Source organism: Malus domestica, chromosome 05 (genome assembly GCF_042453785.1).
Source record: "Malus domestica chromosome 05, GDT2T_hap1".
Lineage (NCBI taxonomy): Eukaryota > Viridiplantae > Streptophyta > Magnoliopsida > Rosales > Rosaceae > Malus > Malus domestica.
In genome coordinates this window covers 28,070,279-28,092,447 of record NC_091665.1, presented here as the reverse complement: position 1 = coordinate 28,092,447, position 22,169 = coordinate 28,070,279, and the positions used below count along the sequence as shown (strand labels likewise).

Here is a 22,169-nt window from a genome sequence, read left to right as displayed (position 1 = left end):
TCTTGCTTTCTAACAGAGATTGGTATAATGCATCTTTCCATGTGGTTAGGAAGATCACTCTTTTATTCCTTGTCATGTTAACTCATAATATTTGGGGATTCTTTAAACCAAAATATGAAAACCAAACCACTTAATCCGATGACCAATTTCAGTAGCAAGGTAATAATCAATGCGAGTAAAAACTCTCTCTAGTGATCAATCCGGATATTAGCTTTGTATCTTGACCAATAAAACCATTCAAATCCCCATCTGGTGCTAGTTACCGCATCCAAACACTTTATCGTAATGGCAGAAAGCAATCATGTTTATGTAATTTGATATGGGTTCAATTTCTATTGATTTTCCTTTCCCATAACAACTAACTATGTAACCCCTTAACATTATTGCTCTACTTAAAAAAAATATAGTCGAATCCCAATGTGATGCTAAAATGGTAGGAAGGGAATTAGTCTCAAAACACCAATTAGAAAACCCCGAATCAACTAGCAAGTCGACACAATACAAATACCATCAACCGAAAGCAAACTGCAAATTACAAACTCTCAAAGTGGGAGATTGTAATATTGTGCAACAAACTCATGTTCTTCTACAAATTAATACTATTCAGAAGTTGGACAACAAAACTTCAATTACAAAAAAAATAAAATCAAAAAAAATAATAATCTTAATCTTAATTACTACGGGGAGAGCCGTTGCACCTTAGTCCGGTTGAGATGGGGTTGATCCATGAATTTAAGATTTGTACAACCCACTAAAAAGAATTTTTGGACATGTTATTTGACGTTTGGAATTTTCGTTGCTTAAATTTTGATTCATCAATTTCATCTAATATCATTAGGTACGTGTTTTAAATTTGGCTTAATTGGAGCAATGATTCTGAATTTTACTCCTAGTTTAGTTTTAGTCCATGAACTCTCATATTAGTTTTTAGTCCTCAAACTTAACAATGTATTTATTAGTGGTCCTTTTCACTAACGCCGTCTATTTTTCTGTTGAATTTAGGAGTATATTAGGAACTTCATCCCACATCAGTAAAAAATTTGATTCATCAATTCCGTCTAATACCATTACGTGTTTTAAATTTTAAACAACCGCACGAATATTAGGCGAACTAGATATCTCTAGGGTAGCAGCTGCATGATCACGGTCATATGGACCCTGATACATCTCATCACTTCATCACATGATCAACGGAAAACGCTCGACCTCACACCGACAATATGAGTTTTGAGTAAATACTCTCGTCATAAAAGTGGTTCATACAGCTCAATTGGTTAGAGCGATGACTAACAATCCTTTGTGTAAATGGTCCAAATCCACTTTTAAACAAGCAGAAGGTCCATATGAATCCATCTAACTGTTCACTACTTTTTTTTTATTCTAATTAGAATGCCCGTGACATACTGTTAATCTAGGGTTAATTAAAATGCTCCACTACTGAAGCTATAAATCGGGCTTAAATATAGATTAAAGTGACCGTGACAGATCGATGCACCATTTGGTGTCGGCCGCCGGCCATCGCTGTCATCTCAAACCACCACTAGCTAATAATTAGTTAGTAACTACCATCACCATGGACTATCATGTCATTGGCTTACAGAGCCAAGAGGGAGACAAATTCGAATATAATACCATGAGTTGGTTATAAACGTCAAATTAGGGAGAAAGATGCATAAGAAAACCAGATGAAAAGAGAAAAATTAAAGGCCCCATAATCCAAGTGGGTAAATGGAACCATGTGCGCTCATATGCTGGTTGGTCCTTTGTAGCCCCACGGAGCCCCCTTTTCACCTCCAAAACTCTATGCTGAAAACGAAAGAAGCTACAAACCTATTATTCAATTTAATTCTCTCTCCTAGATAAAAAAAAAAAAAAAAAAAAAAAACTTTGATTTGTATATGGAACATAGCGACATAATGTTATCTTTACACACATATATAAATTGACAAAAAGACAATATATTAATATTAAGTTCATGTAAATTATAAAAAAACATAATAAATTTAATAGAAATAAAAAAACACAGTAGATTTAAGAGAAATATATATTCATTACTCACAAAGGCAATCCATCACTTGCCCATATTTAATTGATAATATTATATTATTATATTAAAGGTTTATTCCCCAAGTCTCCTTCCTCTTTACACCTCCCATTTTCAATATTCTCTTTCGCAATCTTCCATCTTTTCTTTCTCCTATTCTCATTTTCCCTCTCATCTTTCTCTCTTCCTTAAATTGCCCAATCACATAATCTCTCTCTAGATCTCCTGTTGTTTGGGGAATGGTTTTGGAGGAGAGACTGTGTTGTCAGAGCACACCATTTAAATTCTCTCCTCTTTGTCCTGGTGGCTTGTGAGCAAACTGGACCCTTTGTGTCAGAAGAAAATCTGTTATATTGTTCATTTGTCTCTCTTTCCTCCTAAAAGTTCACCTCTTTCTATTTTCAAGTACCCCCAACCCAACTGTCTAAACAAACCCTAATTTTTTTTCCACAAACATATGTAGACCCATGAATTCTCCTAACCCTAATTCATTGAAATCTAGGTTCACTAAAGGGTTGGTGAAAGCCCTAATCAGAATAAACAAAAACCACCCAAGATCATCATCATCATCATCATCAATATCGTCTTCCCCGAGAGAGATCCGGCGGCGATATCATAAAATCAAGACTGCTGCTTATGCATCCATGGCTTGTGCTGTAGGGAGAAGAAGAGCTTGGAGTAGGGCGCTGCTCTGGAAGATACGAAACAAAGCGTGCAACGGCGGCGTTGTAAGGAGATCAATTGATAGTCGCTCTCACTACTCCATTAAGAAAAGAGTTCAGCAGAACAAGGTAAATGAGCTGCGGAAGGTCGTACCAGGCGGTGAAGGCATGGATACTTGGAGCTTGTTGGAGGAGACGGCTCATTACATGAAGTGCCTTACCACACAGGTAAAGGTGATGAGGACAATTGTGGAAGTTTACTCTACTACTACTACTTGAGTGATCTTGATTCATAATATATATGATATAAAGAATAATGTTGGAAACAATTACAGGAAAAAAAAAAAAAAAGTATGTATAATTATGCACTTTCTGGTTGGTATATATAGATCTCAAAAAATTAAATAAAATAAAGTGAACAAGGAGATTGATACTATATAGAACTTTGATCTGTAAATTACTGGGAGATGTGATATTGTTAATAGAGAAATCTATATATTTTTATGTGTGTGTATGTGTACGTATAATATGTGACCGGTGTGCTTTTACTTGTAACTAATTGTGTTAAGTTTCACAATCTTCAGTTCTGAAATTTTGATCAGCTTCTTAAATAAATATGCATTTTTCTTCTCACAAACAATCAAGATAGATCTTAGAAAAAATGTGATGCGTACACATTTCTTTTTATTTTAAGAAAAGAAAGAGGATATGCAGGAAATTGGTTGTCCTGTTAATCATCTGATCCGATATATCCCCTTATCGTATATAACAACCATGACTCTTGATTTGCTTTGTCCAGTTATTCAATCTTTTAGATATGTCCAAAAGTAGTCACAGAGTTAATGTTCACTATGTAGATATTTGCAACTCACGTCTTTCTTGTGGATAATATTAATGTAATTTACTAAACTGAAAATAAAGAAAGAAAAACAAAAACATAAAAAGCTTATATGTGCATGGCTTATGGTGCTTATCAGAGTACTGATGAGTAGGGTGCAGTTCAAGTGATGAGTAGGGTACAGTTCAAGCTTAACAAAATATACTCGGGCCAGTATATATGCGGTTGTAGAAAACTAGAAATATAACGTTCTGCAGAAATTTTAAAGTACGTACGTAGTACCAGAGTATTCTAAACACGGGGACTTTTTGTTGTTAAATTCTTGGTCAAGCGTTCAATTAATTAAAATGTAATGGTTACAATTCTCAGTGGTGTAGGATTCACCGGAGCTTAATAGAATTTTCCCATTTTGAAATATTACACTCAAGTTTTGTTTAGTACGGATAAGATGGGGAGGCTTTGGTGATTATTGTACATCAGTTGGATTTGGCTACATATTATTGTCGGCCATGGGGATAATATGTAGTACCGAATCTGCAGGTGTGCTTGCAATAGTTAGGTGTACATGTGGAATTGTTTCTTAGATTTAATTATATGTATGCAATTAGATTTAAGAATTTCTTGCCTTGTAACTAAGGACATTTTGTTTGGGGTTATAGCTAGAGCCTAGAGGTCTCGCATATGTAGTAATTGTTCGATCAGGAGGCTAGTATTTAGCGGACCTAGAAGACTTGGTTAACTTGATTATTTGTTTAGAGGTACTTTTTGGTGTGAAATACCAAAATGATAAGCATTGTGTGCTTGAGATTTCAAGTTTGATTTGTGTTGATAGGGATTGGTTTAAGTATCAGATGGTGCCACTAATATAGGATTCAAGGACACGTTTTGGACATACATTTTGACACAAGTTTTTTGGGATTTATTCCGTAATATATTTTAACGATCCAATTATCTATCTTTTATGTTTTACCTCAAAGATCATCCTATCTATATATTTCGCCTGGTCTTTGTTGTTTCAGTTTTCGGTTTAAATCATTTGACTTTGATATTGCTTTTTAATATTAGCAACCTCTACCATTTATCGACAAAATGTAAAATATACTGTAGGGTTTCGGTTATTGTTCTGGATAAACCTTCACGTTCACCAAATAATTGAATATAAACCTGCAGAACAGGTTCACTATATTCAATTTCTCCTCCATGGCTACATGTCAGGTTTATTAACTCTTCAAAATCTAAACCACAGGTTCATTATAATCAAGTGAACTACATAACTACATAATAGATTTATTAGAATTATAAACCTAAGACAGAGGTTGACTATGTTCAACCAATTAATTGGTTATGTAGAACCTAAAATACATGTTCTCCACAAATCAACTAATTTGCAAAACCGGTTTTCTAGAACTTGTAACCTGCAAAAGAGGTCCGTTAATTGAAATGGCCATTTTCTTTGTCTTTCTCTTTTTATTGTTCTAGTTTTTGGTTTTATATAACCAAATAAAGAGGTTCATTCATTACATGAACATTCCTTTAAGCAGGTTTACTCTACCAACTAGATTTCCCTCAAGACTTTCTAAAGAATTTTCGGATTTCGAAATATCAAACCTGCAGTGCAGGTTTAAAAAACGATCAGATACGAAGTTGGGTTCACTAAACATTGTTCGGATTTCTAAATTATTTACTTATTTATATTTCCTAGCGCCCAGCATGACCAGCACAAAAATAAAATCGAAATCTTGTACTCTATATATATATCCATGCAAAACTAATCTAGGCAGTATGTCAACCTAATGCGCGCGGGCACATACACACACATGTATATATATATATATATATATATATATATATAAGTGCAACATAAAAATAAAATAAAATCGTATATATGCTTAACGAGGATGAGGATGCACACACCAAACACTGAGTCAGCCTGCATATTACTGGTCCAGACAATTCCATTAATTAATTAATTTAGAGGTAGGCACATGCTGATCCAACTTACTTTGAAAATACTAAGCCTAATTATGAGTTAGTTAAATAGTCTAATTCTAGAACTTTGGTGAAGGTTAAGTATAGGAAAAAATGGGCCCACCCATGTTCGTATTTTGCTACTGATCAAGTGCAGTAGTGGATTCTTTTGGTTGATGACCTCCAATCAAGCGTGCGTTTTGGCATGCATGCATATCTGTCAGTTTGAAGAGAAATAATTTAAAATTATCCGTTGAAAAAAAAATAGATAAATTAAATTTTCGATTTCAATTCCTTATAATATCTTTAAAACATTTTACTTTCATACTTCATCTACTATTTTATTTCAATATAGTACCTTCGTTACATTTTTCATCCATTGATCTGTTAAGAGCTGACGTGGCTGCTACATTTGTATCACATGGCTGCCACCTGTGTGCCACATGGCAAAAAAATTATTTTTTAATTAAAAAAAAAACCTGAATCTTCTCAAAAAAAAAAAAAAACTCAAAAACTCAAAACCCACCCCACCTTCCCCGCAACCCCTCCCCACTCTTCTTCTCCCTCCCGAGCCGAGCCTCCCAACCACCTCCCTCTTCTCCACTCTCTTCACCTAATCCCTCATTATCGTGTTCGCATCCCAACGTGATTTTTTTAATCGAGCCTGAGAGCTGGCTGTAGGTGGAAGATCTGGCCGGATTAAAAAACGGGTTAGATTGCTAGTAGCAATCGGAGCAGGGGCCGCATTGACGTCGCTGTCGGTGTCAAGCACCATGTAGATCGACTTCGCCAGAGTCCTGACGCCGATCCGGTAGAAGTACTCGTCGCTGCCCTGGCTAACGCAGGAGACAACGGGGTGGAGAGGTCCTGGGGTTGGATCTAAACGTGCATGGGCTCGAGATCACCTCTTTTTATCCCCTGGAGTGCCATCTGGAGCTTGGTGTGGAGCAAGTTCACTCGGGCCGAGTTTGGTGAGGGTGAGGGATTTGTAGTCCTTGTGCTAGGAATTGAAGAAGGCGTCGCGGGGGTGGAGCTGGAGGGAGAAGGTGGATGAGTTGAGGGGTTGGGATTCTAGTGGTTGGAGGGACTCCGGGTCGAAGGAGGGGAGGTGAAGAGAGTGGAGGAGAGGGAGGTGGTTGGGAGGCTCGGGAGGGAGAAGAGGGGTGGGGAGGGGTTGCGGGGAAGGTGGGGTGGGTTCTGCGTTTTTCTTTTTTTTTTTCTTTTTTTTTTGTTGTTGTTGAGAAGATTCAGGTTTTTTTCAAAAAGAAAAATTAAAATAATATTTTTTTTGCCACGTGGCACACATGTAGTAGCCATATGGCACAAATGTGACAGCCACGTCAGCTCTTAATGGATTAATGGATGGAAAATGTAACGAATGTATCATATTGAAATAAAATAGTAGGTAAGGTATGAAAGTGAAATGTTTTAAAGCTATTGTAAGGAATTAAAATCCAACTCAAACGTGAGGAGGTAAAATGTAATTTACCCAAAAAAAATTGCCCTATCAAAATATTAACATCACTTTCAAGGGGAACTAAAAACTACACATGTTATAAATATTATGTGGATGGTCCACATGAATAGTTTGTTACTATTTATGCACAGTATTTTCACTATTCATTTGTGGAAAATTTGTAAAGTGAATAGTGCTTTATTTTGTTTATATAAAGGAAGAAGATGAGATGAGGAAGAGAGTTCACGGGAAAGAAAGAGAGGAAGGAAGGAAGAGGAAGAGAGAGAAGGAAGAGGAAGAGAGAAAATAGAAGAAGATAAGAGGAGATAATAGAGAGAGTTATCTTTGTACTCTTATTATTTCAAATTATAATGAAAGCACAATTGCTGCCCCGAGGACGTACTCCAGTCACACTGACTGTAGAGGAACCTCGTAAATTTTGTGTCTTGTTTCATTTATTCCACTGCACCCACAGTCGATTTTACAACAACACATATTTTCTTCATTCTCCAAGATTATGTAATAGAAAGATCGATGCATGCTGGGGTTGAAGTGGCATGCACTGTTAGTAGTTTTTACAGTGCAAAGGTAACCTTCTTACTTACATAACGATCTTATAAGATTCAAGCTGTAATTTTCCTACATTCGTGCAAGACTTATTTAATTTTTTTTCCTACAATTGATCCTTATTGGAGCCATAAACATGCGCATTTGGGGGTTTGGAGAACTTTGGAACGAAACTTTGGACCCATGTGATCCTTCAACACACCACCCTGCCCAATGAAAAATGAAAATGTTTTTCTTCTTCTTTGTACAATATATACTAGTATATTGAGAGAGAAAAATATCGCATATTCGATTTTACATGCTTAGGGTACGTGAATATTTTGTAAATACTTACAAGCTCTTAGTATGATATGTTTAATTTGTATGTTCGAAGTAGTTAAATGTTTTAGATTCAGGATTTAGAGTCAAAAGATCATGGAAACTCAAAATAAAAACTAAACATATATACCAATAGAGAATTTGAACTCTATAACATTGCATATTGAGATATGGTAATATCGCATATTAGACTTTAAGTATAAGAGTGAATATTTTAAAACACTTCAAAGCATAAAAACTAACAGCTTTCCTGATGACAGGACGTAGTTTGATCTTGTTTACTAGAACATGGCTTGATCGTCACCCCATCCTCACCCTCTGCCTTCGCCATTTGATCACTGGTGACCAGAAAATACAAATTTAAAATATTGCAAAGTTGTCGTAAGCATGCATACAACGATTTACTAGGAAAGGTTCATATAAAAAAAAAAAAAAAAAAACAAAGAGACGAAATGAGAAATTAAGGCCCCACAATTAATCCAAGTGGGTATTGCAATGCAACCATGTGCTCTCATATGGTAGTTGGCCCTTATAGCAACCCCACAAAACTCACTTTTCACCGCCTAAACCCCCAAGCTACTGTTTACCAAAAAGCAAAATCCCCAACTACTAGCTAGAAGAAGCCCCCATGAATAATTAATGCATTATTTGTAGTATCTTAAAGAATTTGATTCTTCTAAAGAGTTTGTAGTTCAATTTATTATGAACATTATTTTTTATATTTGAAGTTTCAAATATAAATCCCCTTTCCAAATATCAATTGTATCATGAAATAAAAAAAGTAAAACTATTCACACACTTATTTTTACTTCTTATACATCCTTCTTAATTTTCTACTTTCAAATTATATGAATTTAAAAAAATTAATATAAAAAATTAATAATGATAGATGAAAAGTAAAACGTGCATTGACATTTGTGTCAGAATTTGATTCTGCTTTTGTCCTTGTGAGTTGTGGGCTTTGGGAACAAGAGGACCCTCTGTCAGAATAAAATTTATATATTTTCCATCTTTTATTAGTCTTTTGGTCCATCCCTCTAAGAGCAAAACCCAATTCCACACCATGAATCCGAAGCGCTTGTCTTTGAGGTCTAAATATACCACTTTTAAATCTAGGTTCACAAAAGGTTTTCTTCAAGCCTTGCAGAGAATTAATAGGCAAAGATCTATATCATCATCAACAAATATACCTTCTCCTATGGAGATGTGTAGAAGATATTTGAGTGTTAAGAATGCTGCTGATGCTGCCATGGCCTCAGCAGTTGGGACTAGAAGAGCTTGGAGTCGCACTTTGCTTACGAAGATTAATCGAAGCCACAAGGGTTCGCAGATTTATAATTGTTCAGCCAGAAGAACCGACAATAGTAAGAAGAGGATGAAGATGAAGAAGTGTGATGATGAGGAAGAGATCGGTAATATTTGTGAGGCGGACGAGCTTCGGAAGTTTGTACCAGGTGGGGAAGCCATGGATATTTGCAGCATGTTGGATGAGGCTGCGCATTATATAAAGTGTCTCAAGACTCAGGTAAAGGTGATGGAAAAGATTGCAGATATCTATTCTGCTGTTTGATCAGCTATATATGTTGTTAATAATTTTGGATTGATTTATATATAATATATATATATATATATATATATATATATATATATATATATAACAACAGTTTCAATCACACACAAAAAAAAGGCAACAATATATGGCCTGAAAAATAAATTAATTAAGTTGCATAGAAGCAAAGTAAAATGAAGAAAAAAATTGTAATGCATCCATATAGCGTCAAATCTTTAAAGAGGTGTATATTTGTTGTCTGCATGTGTGTAGTGTCTCTCTCGTGAGGAGAGAGAGAGAGAGAGAGAGAGAGAGAAACGGAGACTCATATTTCTCCATCTAATTTTATGAAAGCTTTATCCACTTGTTTTAAGTAACAGACAGAGATATATATATATATGAGGCTCCGCATTAGTACATTATATATATATATATATATATATATATATATATATATATATATATATATATATATTACCCACATATGTTCTTTTTCTCCTCAATCTTGGATTGCTTGCTCTTGAAGATAAAGCTAATTCTTTGAATGTAGAATCACAAATTGGCATGCCATAACTTTAATAATTTCAGGAAACCAGAAAACCCTCGAGAGGCAAGTCGACAACTAACAAGGAAAAATATAAAAAATATTACCTACAAACATGCAAACAACAACAACAAAGCCTTTTCCCACTAAGTGGGGTCGGCCATGAATCCTAGAACGCCATTGCGCTCGGTTTTGTGTCATGTCCTCCGTTAGATCCAAGTACTCTAAGTCTTTTCTTAGAGTCTCTTCCAAAGTTTTCCTAGGTCTTCCTCTACCCCTTCGGCCCTGAACCTCTGTCCAGTAGTGACATCTTCGAACCGGAGCGTCAGTAGGCCTTCTTTGCACATGTCCAAATCACCGGAACCGATTTTCTCTCATCTTTCCTTCAATTTCGGCTACTCCTACTTTACCTCGGATATCCTCATTCCCAATCTTATCCTTTCTCGTGTGCCCACACATCCCACGAAGCATCCTCATCTCCGCCACACCCATTTTTTGTACGTGTTGATGCTTCACCGCCCAACATTCTGTGTCATACAACATCGCTGGCCTTATTGCCGTCCTATAAAATTTTCCCTTGAGCTTCAGTGACCTATGACGGTCACACAACACGCCGGATGCACTCTTACACTTCATCCATCCAGCTTGTATTCTATGGTTGAGATCTCCATCTAATTCTCCGTTCTCTTGCACGATAGATCTTAGGTAGCGAAAACGGTCGCTTTTTGTGATCTTCGCTAGATTGCTCCGGTCATTAGTATGGATAAGTATATAAATGGATAGAGATAGGAAAGCGAACACAAGATGTACGTGGTTCACCCAGATTGGCTACGTCCACGGAATAGAGGAGTTCTCATTAATTGTGAAGGGTTTACACAAGTACATAGGTTCAAGCTCTCCTTTAGTGAGTACAAGTGAATGATTTAGTACAAAAGACATTAGGAAATATTGTGGGAGAATGATCTCGTAATCACGAAACTTCTAAGTATCGGAGTGTGGTATCGTCTTGACGTGCCTTATCTGTCTCATAGGTAGATGGGGCATCTTCTCTGGAAGTACTCTTCCTCCATCCCGGGGTGGTATCTTTAACTGGTGGAGATGCACAAGGTAATGTATCAATTTCACTTGAAACTTACTTGTAGTTTCAGGCTTGGTCAAGCTCGATACAAACCATGTAGTAGGAGTCCCCCAAGTCGCCGAGCTTGGGGATCTGCTGAAAGAGGTGACAGACAAGGTAAGCAATCATAGCTCTGGCTGATTGTTCACAGTCTCCCTATCTTGCAGGCAGCATGAAGGATAAAGAGAAGAAAATGAGAAGAGATGATATGAGATACTTTTGCTTTTGAAGAAGTAACTTTCCACAGGCTTATTCTTGAACTGAGCTGGAGGGTTTTCTGGTTTCCTCCAGAGTATAAGGCCGACTGAAGAATTTGAGGGTCAAAACAAGTCCATCAAATCTAGAGTACGTTCGACCCTGCTGATATGGGAAACTTTTGCTTTGACAGAGTAATGGATGTATCGGCACGTGTGCTGTTACGCTTGTCTCCACATGCTTCCTTGTATCCTTCTCCCTTGCCCTATCTGTTCCTCAGGCAGATGCGGTATCTTCCCTGGAAGCATAAGATGTTGAAGATGAGTACTCGAGAGCAATGTTAGGTAAGTAATCAGGTAAGGGGTTCCAGGCAGTCAGTTCCTGGCTGGAAGCTTGATTCCAAGTACTGACTGATTGCTCTCTTTCTCCTTGTCTTGCAGGTAAGAACAAGGTCCAAGGAAAAGATAGGGAAAAAGCATGATATGGGATACTCTTGCTTTTAACCCTGATGATATGAGATATTCTTGCTCTAGTATAGCTTGTTTGCAGAGGGATTATCGGGGGGAAAGAAAGCTGAATATTTCGAAAGGCTTCGTTGGGAGTGCCCTCTCAGATATGAGGAAGGGTTGAGCATTTTTGCAGGTCTGCCTGTCCGTTGGGGATGGAGGTCGACATATATAGGAGTCTCCTTAACAACAAGTAGTAATGCTATTCCTTTACCCTACTTGGTCATAGCACGGTAATGGGAGCTGTCAGCTTCACATGTTTTAACGTTGTCAGAGTACTTTGAAAAAGTGGTTTGTGGTATCTGGAAAGCTGATGTTGTGTGTGAAGATTACAGACAGCTTTATCCAAGGAGATCCGGCTCTTGAAGTTGGGAAAGTGTTACCTCTTCGGTTTTCGAACAAGCAATCCTATCGGGGATCTGGCTCTCGAGATTCGGAGAACGATGCCTCTTCGATTTTTGAGAAAGCAATCATGCTGGGGGTCTGGCTCTCGAGATTCGGAGAGCGGTGTCTCTTCGATTTTTGAGAAAGTAATCATGTTGGAAGTCTGGCTCTCGAGATTCGGAGGGCGGTGCCTCTTCGATTTTGGAGCAAGCAATCTTGTTGGGAGTGTTTTCTCGAATATGAGTAAAGGTTGGGCATGTTTGCTAGTCTACCTTGCCACGAAGCACAGAGGTTGACACACAGGGACTTTCCAATTATCCAGCAATGGTACTGTTCCTTTACCCTCTTCGATTTTTGAGAAAGTAGTCATGTTGGGAGTCTGGCTCTCGAGATTCGGAGGACGGTGCCTCTTCGATTTTGGAGCAAGCAATCTTGTTGGGAGTGTTTTCTCGAATGTGATTAAAGGTTGGGCATGTTTGCTAGTCTACCATGCCATGAAGCACAGAGGTTGACACACAGGGACTTTCCAATTATCCAGCAGTGGTACTGTTCCTTTACCCTTGTGGGTAATAATATGGTAGCTAGACCTTCAAAATTTATGTGTCTAAACTTTGTTAGTGTTGTTTCTTTGCTATTCTTTTACCCTTCTTGGTCAGAGCGATGTAGTGGGAGCTGCAAGCTTCACGTGTTCAACTTTGGCAGAGAGCTTTGGCAAAGTTATCTATGGTACCCATGAGCTACTGTTGCGTGTGGGAAGTGGGTGATTGAACAGTAAAACTCATGTGCTTTCTACTTCACCAGAAGTCTTCGACCGAATGCCCATAATTTCCGCAAAGCTGAGTGTGCGTGTGACAGGTGCTGACAAGGCTGGAAAAGTAGGTGCCTCTTCGATTTCTGAGATCGGCCCTCGTGGTCTCTGAGCAGCCCAGCTTTTGAGAAAGCAAGCGCCTCTTCGATTTCTGAGATCGGCCTTCGTGGTCTTTGCGCAGCCCAGCTTTTGAGAAAGCAAACGCCTCTTCGATTTCTGAGATCGACCCTCGTGGTATCTGAGCAGCCTTGCTTTTGAGAAAGCAAACGCCTCTTCGATTTCTGAGCAGGCGCCTCTTCGATTTCTAAAGCTCCGTCGAGTGCAGATTTTTATAGGGGCTGGCATTAAGTTCCAAAGCACACTTGAATCTCCACCAGTAGAAGCTCCATTCTTGCACTTCTAAGATCTTGATTTGTCCGACCTCTTCTCTCTTCAACACCTTTGAAAATGTCTGGCCCCTCCGACCGTCGTTTTGACTTGAACCTTGTTGAAGAGGCAGCCCCGCCTTCTCCTGACAACATATGGCGTCCATCCTTCGTCTCCCCTACTGGTCCTCTTACCGTTGGGGATTCCGTGATGAAGAATGATATGACCGCTGCGGTGGTGGCCAGGAACCTTCTCACTCCCAAAGATAACAGACTACTTTCCAAACGATCTGATGAGTTAGCTGTTAAGGATTCTCTGGCTCTCAGTGTTCAGTGTGCAGGTTTTGTGTCTAATATGGCCCAACGCCTATTTGCTCGAACCCGCCAAGTTGAATCATTGGCGGCTGAAGTGATGAGTCTCAAACAGGAGATTAGAGGGCTCAAGCATGAGAATAAATAGTTGCACCGGCTCGCACATGACTATGCTACAAACATGAAGAGGAAGCTTGACCAGATGAAGGAATCTGATGGTCAGGTTTTACTTGATCATCAGAGATTTGTGGGTTTATTCCAAAGGCATTTATTGCCTTCGTCTTCTGGGGCTGTACCGCGTAATGAAGCTCCAAATGATCAACCTCTGATGCCTCCTCCTTCTAGGGTTCTGTCCAGTACTGAGGCTCCGAATGATCCCCCTCCGGTGCCTTCTCTTTCTGGGGCTCTACCGACTGCTGAGACTTCTCCTAAGCAACCTTTGTGAAGGCTCCCTCTTGTTTGTTTATTTTGACTTATGTATATGTACATATTTGTAGCTTATCGGGGATATCAATAAATAAGCTTTCCTTCATTTCAACGTATTGTGTTAAATACACCAAAGCCTTCTTCGCTAAGTTCTTTGAATTTTCTTTTGTTGAAGCTTTGTGAGTGGAGCATGTAGGTTGAGGTAGTGTTCCCTTAATTTCCTGAGTGAGGAAAACTTCTCGGTTGGAGACTTGGAAAATCCAAGTCACTGAGTAGGATCGGCTATATGGATCTTAGAACGCCATTGTGCTCGGTCCTGTGTCATGTCCTTCGTTAGATCCAAGTACTCTAAGTCTTTTCTTAGAGTCTCTTCCAAAGTTTTCCTAGGTCTTCCTCTACCCTTTCGGCCCTGAACCTCTGTCTCATAGTCGCATCTTCTAATCGGAGCGTCAGTAGGCCTTCTTTGCACATGTCCAAACCACCGTAACCGATTTTCTCTCATCTTTCCTTCAATTTCTGCTACTCCTACTTTACCCCGGATATCCTCATTCCTAATCTTATCCTTTCTCGTGTGCCCACACATCCAACGAAGCATCCTCATCTCCGCTACACCCATTTTGTGTACGTGTTGATGCTTCACCGCCCAACATTCTGTGCCATACAGCATCGCCGGCCTTATTGCCGTCCTATAAAATTTTCCCTTGAGCTTCAGTGGCATACGGCGGTCACACAACACGCCGGATGCACTCTTCCACTTCATCCATCCAGCTTGTATTCTATGGTTGAGATCTCCATCTAATTCTCCGTTCTTTTGCAAGATAGATCCTAGGTAACGAAAACGGTCGCTCTTTGGTATTTCTTGATCTCCGATCCTCACCCCTAACTCGTTTTGACCTCCATTTGCACTGAACTTGCACTCCATATATTCTGTCTTTGATCGGCTTAGGCGAAGACCTTTAGATTCCAACTCTTCTCTCCAAAGGTTAAGCTTTGCATTTACCCTTTCCTGAGTTTCATCTATCAACACTATATCGTCTGCGAAAAGCATACACCAAGGAATATCATCTTGAATATGTCCTGTTAACTCATCCATTACCAACGCAAAAAGATAAGGACTTAAGGATGAGCCTTGATGTAATCCTACAGTTATGGGAAAGCTTTCAGTTTGTCCTTCATGAGTTCTTACGGCAGTCTTTGCTCCTTCATACATATCCTTTATAGCTTGGATATATGCTACTCGTACTCCTTTCTTCTCTAAAATCCTCCAAAGAATGTCTCTTGGGACCCTATCATACGCTTTCTCCAAATCTATAAAGATCATGTGTAAATCCTTTTTCCCATCTCTATATCTTTCCATCAATCTTCGTAAGAGATAGATTGCCTCCATGGTTGAGCGCCCTGGCATGAACCCGAATTGGTTGTCCGAAACCCGTGTCTCTTGCCTCAATCTATGCTCAATGACTCTCTCCCAGAGCTTCATTGTATGACTCATTAGCTTAATACCCCTATAGTTCATGCAATTTTGTACGTCGCCCTTATTCTTGTAGATAGGCACTAAAGTGCTCGTTCGCCACTCATTTGGCATCTTCTTCGTTTTCAAAATCCTATTGAAAAGGTCTGTGAGCCATGTTATACCAGTCTCTCCCAAAACTTTCCACACTTCGATTGGTATATCGTCTGGGCCTATTGCTTTTCTATGCTTCATCTTCTTCAAAGCTACAACCACTTCTTCCTTCCGGATTCGACGATAAAAAGAGTAGTTTCTACACTCTTCTGAGTTACTCAACTCCCCTAAAGAAGCACTCCTTTCATGTCCTTCATTGAAAAGATTATGAAAATAACCTCTCCATCTGTCTTTAACCGCGTTCTCTGTAGCAAGAACCTTTCCATCCTCATCCTTGATGCACCTCACTTGGTTTAGGTCCCTTGTCTTCTTTTCCCTTGCTCTAGCTAGTTTATAGATATCCAACTCTCCTTCTTTGGTATCTAGTCGTTTATATATATCGTCATAAGCCGCTAACTTAGCTTCTCTCACAGCTTTCTTCGCCTCTTGCTTCGCTTTTCTATACCTTTCACCATTTTCATCAGTCCTATCCTTGTATAAGGCTTTACAACATTCATTCTTAGCCTTCACCTTTGTTTGTACCTCCTCATTCCACCACCAAGATTCCTTTTGGTGTGGGGCAAAGCCCTTGGACTCTCCTAATACCTCTTTTGCTACTTTTCGGATACAACTAGCCATGGAATCCCACATTTGGCTAGCTTCCCCATCTCTATCCCACACACACTGGGTGATTACTTTCTCTTTGAAAATGGCTTGTTTTTCTTCTTTTAGATTCCACCATCTAGTCCTTGGACACTTCCAAGTCTTGTTCTTTTGTCTCACTCTTTTGATATGTACATCCATCACCAACAAGCGATGTTGATTAGCCACGCTCTCTCCTGGTATAACTTTGCAATCCTTACAAGTTATACGATCCCCTTTTCTCATTAGAAGAAAATCTATTTGTGTTTTTGACGACCCACTCTTGTAGGTGATCACATGTTCTTCTCTCTTCTTAAAGAAGGTGTTGGCTAAGAAGAGATCATATGCCATTGCAAATCCAATTTAATTTGAGAAGAACTAGAGGCCACAAGAATATAGTCTATGGACACCACTGAAGACTTCACTCCTCCTTTGTCCATATATAGCAAGAAATGAATGAAAAATGAAAGCGCAAATTTAATCTTAGCATTTTAAGCAAACACAATGCTATAAGTGAAATTCCACAGCAAGTATAGATGCTTCACGAGGCAAACACAAATCCTTTGTTCTATATATGTTTCTCTGAATAATATGTCAAACAGGACTTACTCGAATGTATCCCTAATTATATACATCAACCGCCTATAATTTAAGGATCTTCTCTTCCTCGATCTCTAGGGTAGGAAATGCAATCTCTAATGTTGTCAAGCCCAGTGGCAAACATAATCATCCGTTCAAACCCTAAATCAAAGCCGCTATGGATGCTTAATAGCCCCAAAGCGCCGCAAGTCTAGGTACGATTGATAATCCTCAACGTGCCGTTCCATCTCCAGAATCCTACAATCCCACAAGAATTTTCAGATAATCGATCATGTCACTAATAAATAAAGACAAGATGAAAATGCATATGTAGTACACGTACGTTGTCATACCTTTCCTTTAGAACACCGTAACACTCTTCCCCTGGGGTTCCACCGATCAACTATCGAACCTGAAAACATGAAAAACACAAACATTTACGTGCTGAAAAGATGCACGATGCCAATGTACATGTACAGAATAGCACGTATTAAAATTAAAGGAAAAACCTTTCAGAGGAAAATGCCTTACTTTTGGGACGACGTACGACATCCATAGCAAACACTGTCTCACCGTCTTCTTTGAGCCTATAGAAGGCTTTGGTCTTTTTCGGATAGTTGTAAACAATAACCGGCTGCTTAAAGTTCTCCTCGTCAAGTATCTGCACGAAAGAAAAGGAAAAATCATTGAACTCACTTTAATCAGTATCAATCCCCCATTCCACATGGTTCTCGAACTTCTTACCATCTTTGACAGCCTCAACTAACAAATCCACAGCTTCTGTATATGTAACCCGTTTCAACGGCGTTGATCTGACAATTTCTAGACGACCCACACAACTTTTAACATATTTTTCAGCCATAAATTGCAAATCTTCTTTGCATTCTTTAAGTACGGACTTACACAAAAATTTCACATACTTCTCTGCACAGTTCATAAAATCAGGCGCACATGATTATAAAAACATTTTGTTTTCATGGATGCCGGATTGATGTCACTTCCGCTATGTTTTGTTTCTCTATATCTAGAAGGTTAAGTTTTTTATAATTAAAAAAAAAAAAAAACGAAGGAAAAAGGTCTTATTTGCTGTCCCAATGGAGAGTTCTACTTTAAAAACGGAAAGGTTCGCTTTGCCGTTAGATTGACAAAGAGACCTTTACTAACTGGTATTTGTCAATTTTATAAGGAATAGTCCGTGACTCGAGAGTGATGCAAACAGCAAACTCTTGCCATTCACGAGATCACAACTAACAAGCATCATTCCGTAGTCAGCCCATAAAAAGTCTTATCTATGTTGGGCCTGATGAGCTTACTAGCCGAAGCCTTTCAAAATCCTGATGAGCTTCACGGGGAGAGAGAGAGAGAGAGAGAGAGAGGGGATGACATTTGTAAACCTTTATCATTACTTACAAGGTAACAACATAAATATACACATGATGGTATAAAAAGCTTCACAACTTTACAACTTTACAACTTTACAACTCTATCCTAAACTATGTTTTCTCGCCATCTATATTCGATTCCCAATCCTCTCTGTATGCAGTAGTTGCTTTCCAAACCGGTTAAGGTGGTTCAACATGACCGCCGGGATCATCTCTTTTATTGTACCGTCCTTGTAATGTTCTGCGTAAGTAACCCCAACCATCAGTGTGAACTAAATTAGCATTATATATGCCCCGTGAGTTCCCTGATTGTTGTTTTCATTGCTACGCCTTCATTGGAGAACCTGTTTGAGGCGTTAGTAGGGACAGCAGGTCTCTGATTCGAGAGCCGGTGCCCCAGAAAGATGCAAGAAAAAGGCCCATGATGGCCATGGCAACAACTGAACATGCTGGAGGAACGGCCTGGCTGCTCCCAAGGAACTGGCTTGCAAGGAGCCCTGCCAAAGTGGAACTCTGCATTCCTGTGCATAAGGAAAGTGTCCTGCTAACTTCTTCTTCTTGCCTGTGGTGACAACAATAACATTATATATACGTGAACATGGGGATATAAAAATGCTCCTGACCTCGGCTTTAAAATTTCTTAGAACCAAGTGAGCTTAATGACTCTCCTAGGAACTATCAACAGACAAGTTTTCATAGATACTTGCTATCTGAGACTGGGGATGCAACGAATATGTAAGCTATTTGCAAGATTATCAAGGGTGAAAGATAAACACCTAACTATGGACATCCACAGAAACATGAGGAATCAAAGTGAAAAACAAGGGCAACGGCAACAAAGGTTGCTAATTATCATATTTTGCCAACGGCTCACAGTTCTTCCTCACAGCGGACAAGACATGACTTCCAAGCATGTACTTTAACATTCCATGACAAAGGAACATTTACCTCAAACCTGGAGATTTGGATACCCAGTATCCAAGTGTAAAGGCCACAGCGTGAAATGCTATGACTGGAAATATCAACCGGAAACCTTCTACGGATAGAATTTGACTCCGATTAATTGCAAGAGGACTACCAATGCACAATGAAGTGCAAATCATAGCAACAACTGGCATCACTGGTCGAAGGAAATTGACTACCGGTTTTGCATAAGTATTGAGCACAAGACCAATTGTAACTGGAACAAGAACCACCTAACATGCAAAATAACAATGTCAATGAAATGTACATTGAGCATAAAAAATAAAGCCAGAGCCAAATCGCCTGTATCACTAAGCTCCCAATTACCTGCAATATTGACTTTGACATGGCAACAGCATCAACCGGAACAACAGAACCGATTAAAAGGCCAGTTAGTAACGGCGTTGCAATCACGGAAGCAATGGTGGTGGTGCTGGTAAGGAGAATGCTCAAGGCCACATCTCCTTTGCTCAAGAAACTAGCGTAGCTAGATAGCTGAGCCCCTGAAACACAAGCGGTGAGAACAAAGCCAGCGTAGAACATCCTCGGCACGCCAAATGCGTTTGCAATTAGTACCCCAAGTAGCGGTTTCAGCACATACTGCGCGATAAACCCAACAGAGAGTGGTAAAGGTCTGCAAAAGATGAGAAGTAAAGAGTATTGGAAGCACACTCAAAACCTCACTGACAGATTAGGATAAATAAATGACAGTAAGAAGAATATATACAAAATGCTGAACAAAGATATTACCTTTTGAATGCAAGAGCAAAATCATCAATCGAAAGTTTGATTCCAATTGACAGCATGATCCCACCAAGAGCAGGGGCATATAAATCCTTGGATACCCTGTATTAATTTTGAGTTAATACATTGCTAAACTAAATTAACAAAAAATTAGACTCTCATGTGCCTATAATCAAACACATGCAAGCAGTCCCAGCTCATGAGCTTTAAAATTTTCCTAAACCAAAATCTCTGAAGTTAAGAGTTGACTAAAATGATCCAGGATTAAAGATAATGACTTTAGATTAATCTATACGAAAGGGTATCCGCAAATAGTATTAATTTATAAATTTAATCCTTAATTATCCCAGCAAAAACAAAGTATCCATACATAAAATAAGCCAACTTGGACTGGACTTGCTATAAACTAAAAAAAAAAACAGAATCCCAGTTGCTAATTCCACAAGAACTCGACATGCGACCATTCAAAACCCAATAAAAATTCAAGAAAAGCAGAACTTACCAAGTGAACGTTGACGGCTGAGCCAGAGCAGCAATGGCGGTAGCAGCAACGACGAAAGGAAGCATTGCAGATAAGACCTGAGACGACGAGCCGTCGGAAGCCCCTTTGGATATTTGAGCTGATGGGTTTATCCCAAACGACAGCATCGACGCGTTGCCTTCCCTCCTCTGCGACCCGACTCTGCCGATAAACGGCGACGTCGAGCAAGCTCTTATCGACAGAGAAACCCCATTTCTGAATACCCTTTTGGGGAAATGACTGGAGGAAGACGAAGAGGAGGAAAAGACAGAGCTTTGGGTGTGGTAATTCGGGTTTGCAAAGAGTTTTGAGGCTGCGGTGGCGGGTGTGAGAGAAAGGAAGGGTCTTGAGGTTATTGGATAGGAGATAGGAGTGGTGGACATGGCAATGGGTCGGCGGTGAAAGGGGGTTTCTCCGCCGGATAACAGTTGTTTCCGGCGAGGAATTGGGTGGTGTTGGGAAGAGATGAAGTGATAGACCGAATGGATTTTCTTTAAAATTCGATTGGCAAAACAGAGAGAAGAAAGGTGGGAGTGTTTTGCTGCGTGTTAGACAGAGTTGCTAGTTTTGTATGGGTCTCTGAAAGTGGGTTGCTATTTGGGGTCGTAGAAATGGACGGTCCGTGATGGGATAACGTGGCGGGTCCAAAAGATGGGAAATTTAATTTGATTTTTGCAGAAATACCCTTTGTTTTTGTTGTAATTATAAAGACTGTCTGCGATCTTTCTACATTTTCCGGTTGGGGACCAGCGTTCTATTGTTTTATGAGTTTTAACATGCGTCTCTTTCAATTCCAACTATAACTACACCATGATTACAATCAAACAAAAGAAAAAGGATAACAATGTTGAATATGATAGCACTAACATGATTCGATGCTATAGAATACTGCTTTAAGGGGTGAGTGGTCAAAAGAACTTGTTATGTTCAAATCAATGAATGTAACATGTAGAAGTACTAGTGTATTCAAGAACTTCTCATTTTTGGTGCAGGATGAAGTTTGCATATCACTTTGGCTACTTGCTTTTGACTACCTACCTTGCATAAGTTTCCTTCAAATATTTTGTCAAGCATCTCGATAACAGTGATATTTAGAGAAAATATCTGAGAAATCTTGAATAAGGGTAACTGGATACATGACTCGTATATGAATCTATCAGTAAATAAAAATTTAATACTTACATGCATGATTTGGGAATGGTTAGGTTTTCATTAAGGATAATGTTCGGGAGACCAAATTTTAAAATCAAATTTGCAAACCAAATGATGTGTCACCAATAATAAACAAACACGTTAATCGACACTTAATTAATAACCCAATCATTTACAACCACATCATTTAGTTTGCAAATTTGGTTTTAAAAATTAGGTAATGCTAGGGAGACTAAATTTGTAAACATTTTTGCAAATTAAAGGATGTGTCACCAATAGGAATACGCATGTTTATAAACGCTTAAGTAATAATCCAATTATCAACTTCCACATAATTTAGTTTGCAAATTTTGTTTACAAATTTAATCTTCCTAGCATTATCATGAAAAAATTAATCTCTCTAGCATTGCCCTTTCATTAAATCAAATCTATTTATTAGAAATTTACATGACATAATGTTATTGTAATTAGTTCTTGAATTGCAAGTTAGCAAACAATACGTGATTAGTGTAAAGTTGTAAACCT

At 38.9% G+C, this 22,169-nt stretch overlaps 3 protein-coding genes and 1 long non-coding RNA gene across 4 annotated transcripts; 2 read left to right on the top strand and 2 right to left on the bottom strand.

Annotated features, from left to right (window-relative positions):
• Positions 1-2,511: 2,511 nt before the first annotated feature.
• LOC139196187 (transcription factor IBH1-like) lies at positions 2,512-2,985 on the top strand. The gene has a single exon (XM_070821854.1). It carries the CDS (start codon positions 2,512-2,514, stop codon positions 2,983-2,985), a length of 474 nt encoding a protein of 157 aa, XP_070677955.1.
• A 5,824-nt stretch (positions 2,986-8,809) lies between these two features.
• LOC103433320 (transcription factor IBH1-like) lies at positions 8,810-9,824 on the top strand. Its single transcript, XM_008371565.4, has one exon. The coding sequence runs from the start codon at positions 8,917-8,919 to the stop codon at positions 9,421-9,423; it is 507 nt and encodes a 168-aa protein (XP_008369787.3). The 5' UTR covers positions 8,810-8,916; the 3' UTR covers positions 9,424-9,824.
• A 7,031-nt stretch (positions 9,825-16,855) lies between these two features.
• LOC139196480 (uncharacterized) lies at positions 16,856-17,867 on the bottom strand. Its single transcript, XR_011581431.1, has 4 exons — positions 17,628-17,867; positions 17,415-17,544; positions 17,237-17,295; positions 16,856-17,141 (listed from the first exon to the last, which is right to left on the bottom strand). It is a non-coding gene; the product is annotated as an uncharacterized lncRNA (long non-coding RNA).
• A 396-nt stretch (positions 17,868-18,263) lies between these two features.
• LOC103427550 (probable sodium/metabolite cotransporter BASS3, chloroplastic) lies at positions 18,264-21,080 on the bottom strand. The gene is made up of 5 exons (XM_070822521.1): positions 20,475-21,080; positions 19,979-20,074; positions 19,556-19,862; positions 19,214-19,461; positions 18,264-18,827 (listed from the first exon to the last, which is right to left on the bottom strand). The coding sequence occupies exons 1-5, from the start codon at positions 20,873-20,875 to the stop codon at positions 18,590-18,592; spliced, it is 1,290 nt and encodes a 429-aa protein (XP_070678622.1). The 5' UTR covers positions 20,876-21,080; the 3' UTR covers positions 18,264-18,589.
• Positions 21,081-22,169: the final 1,089 nt, after the last annotated feature.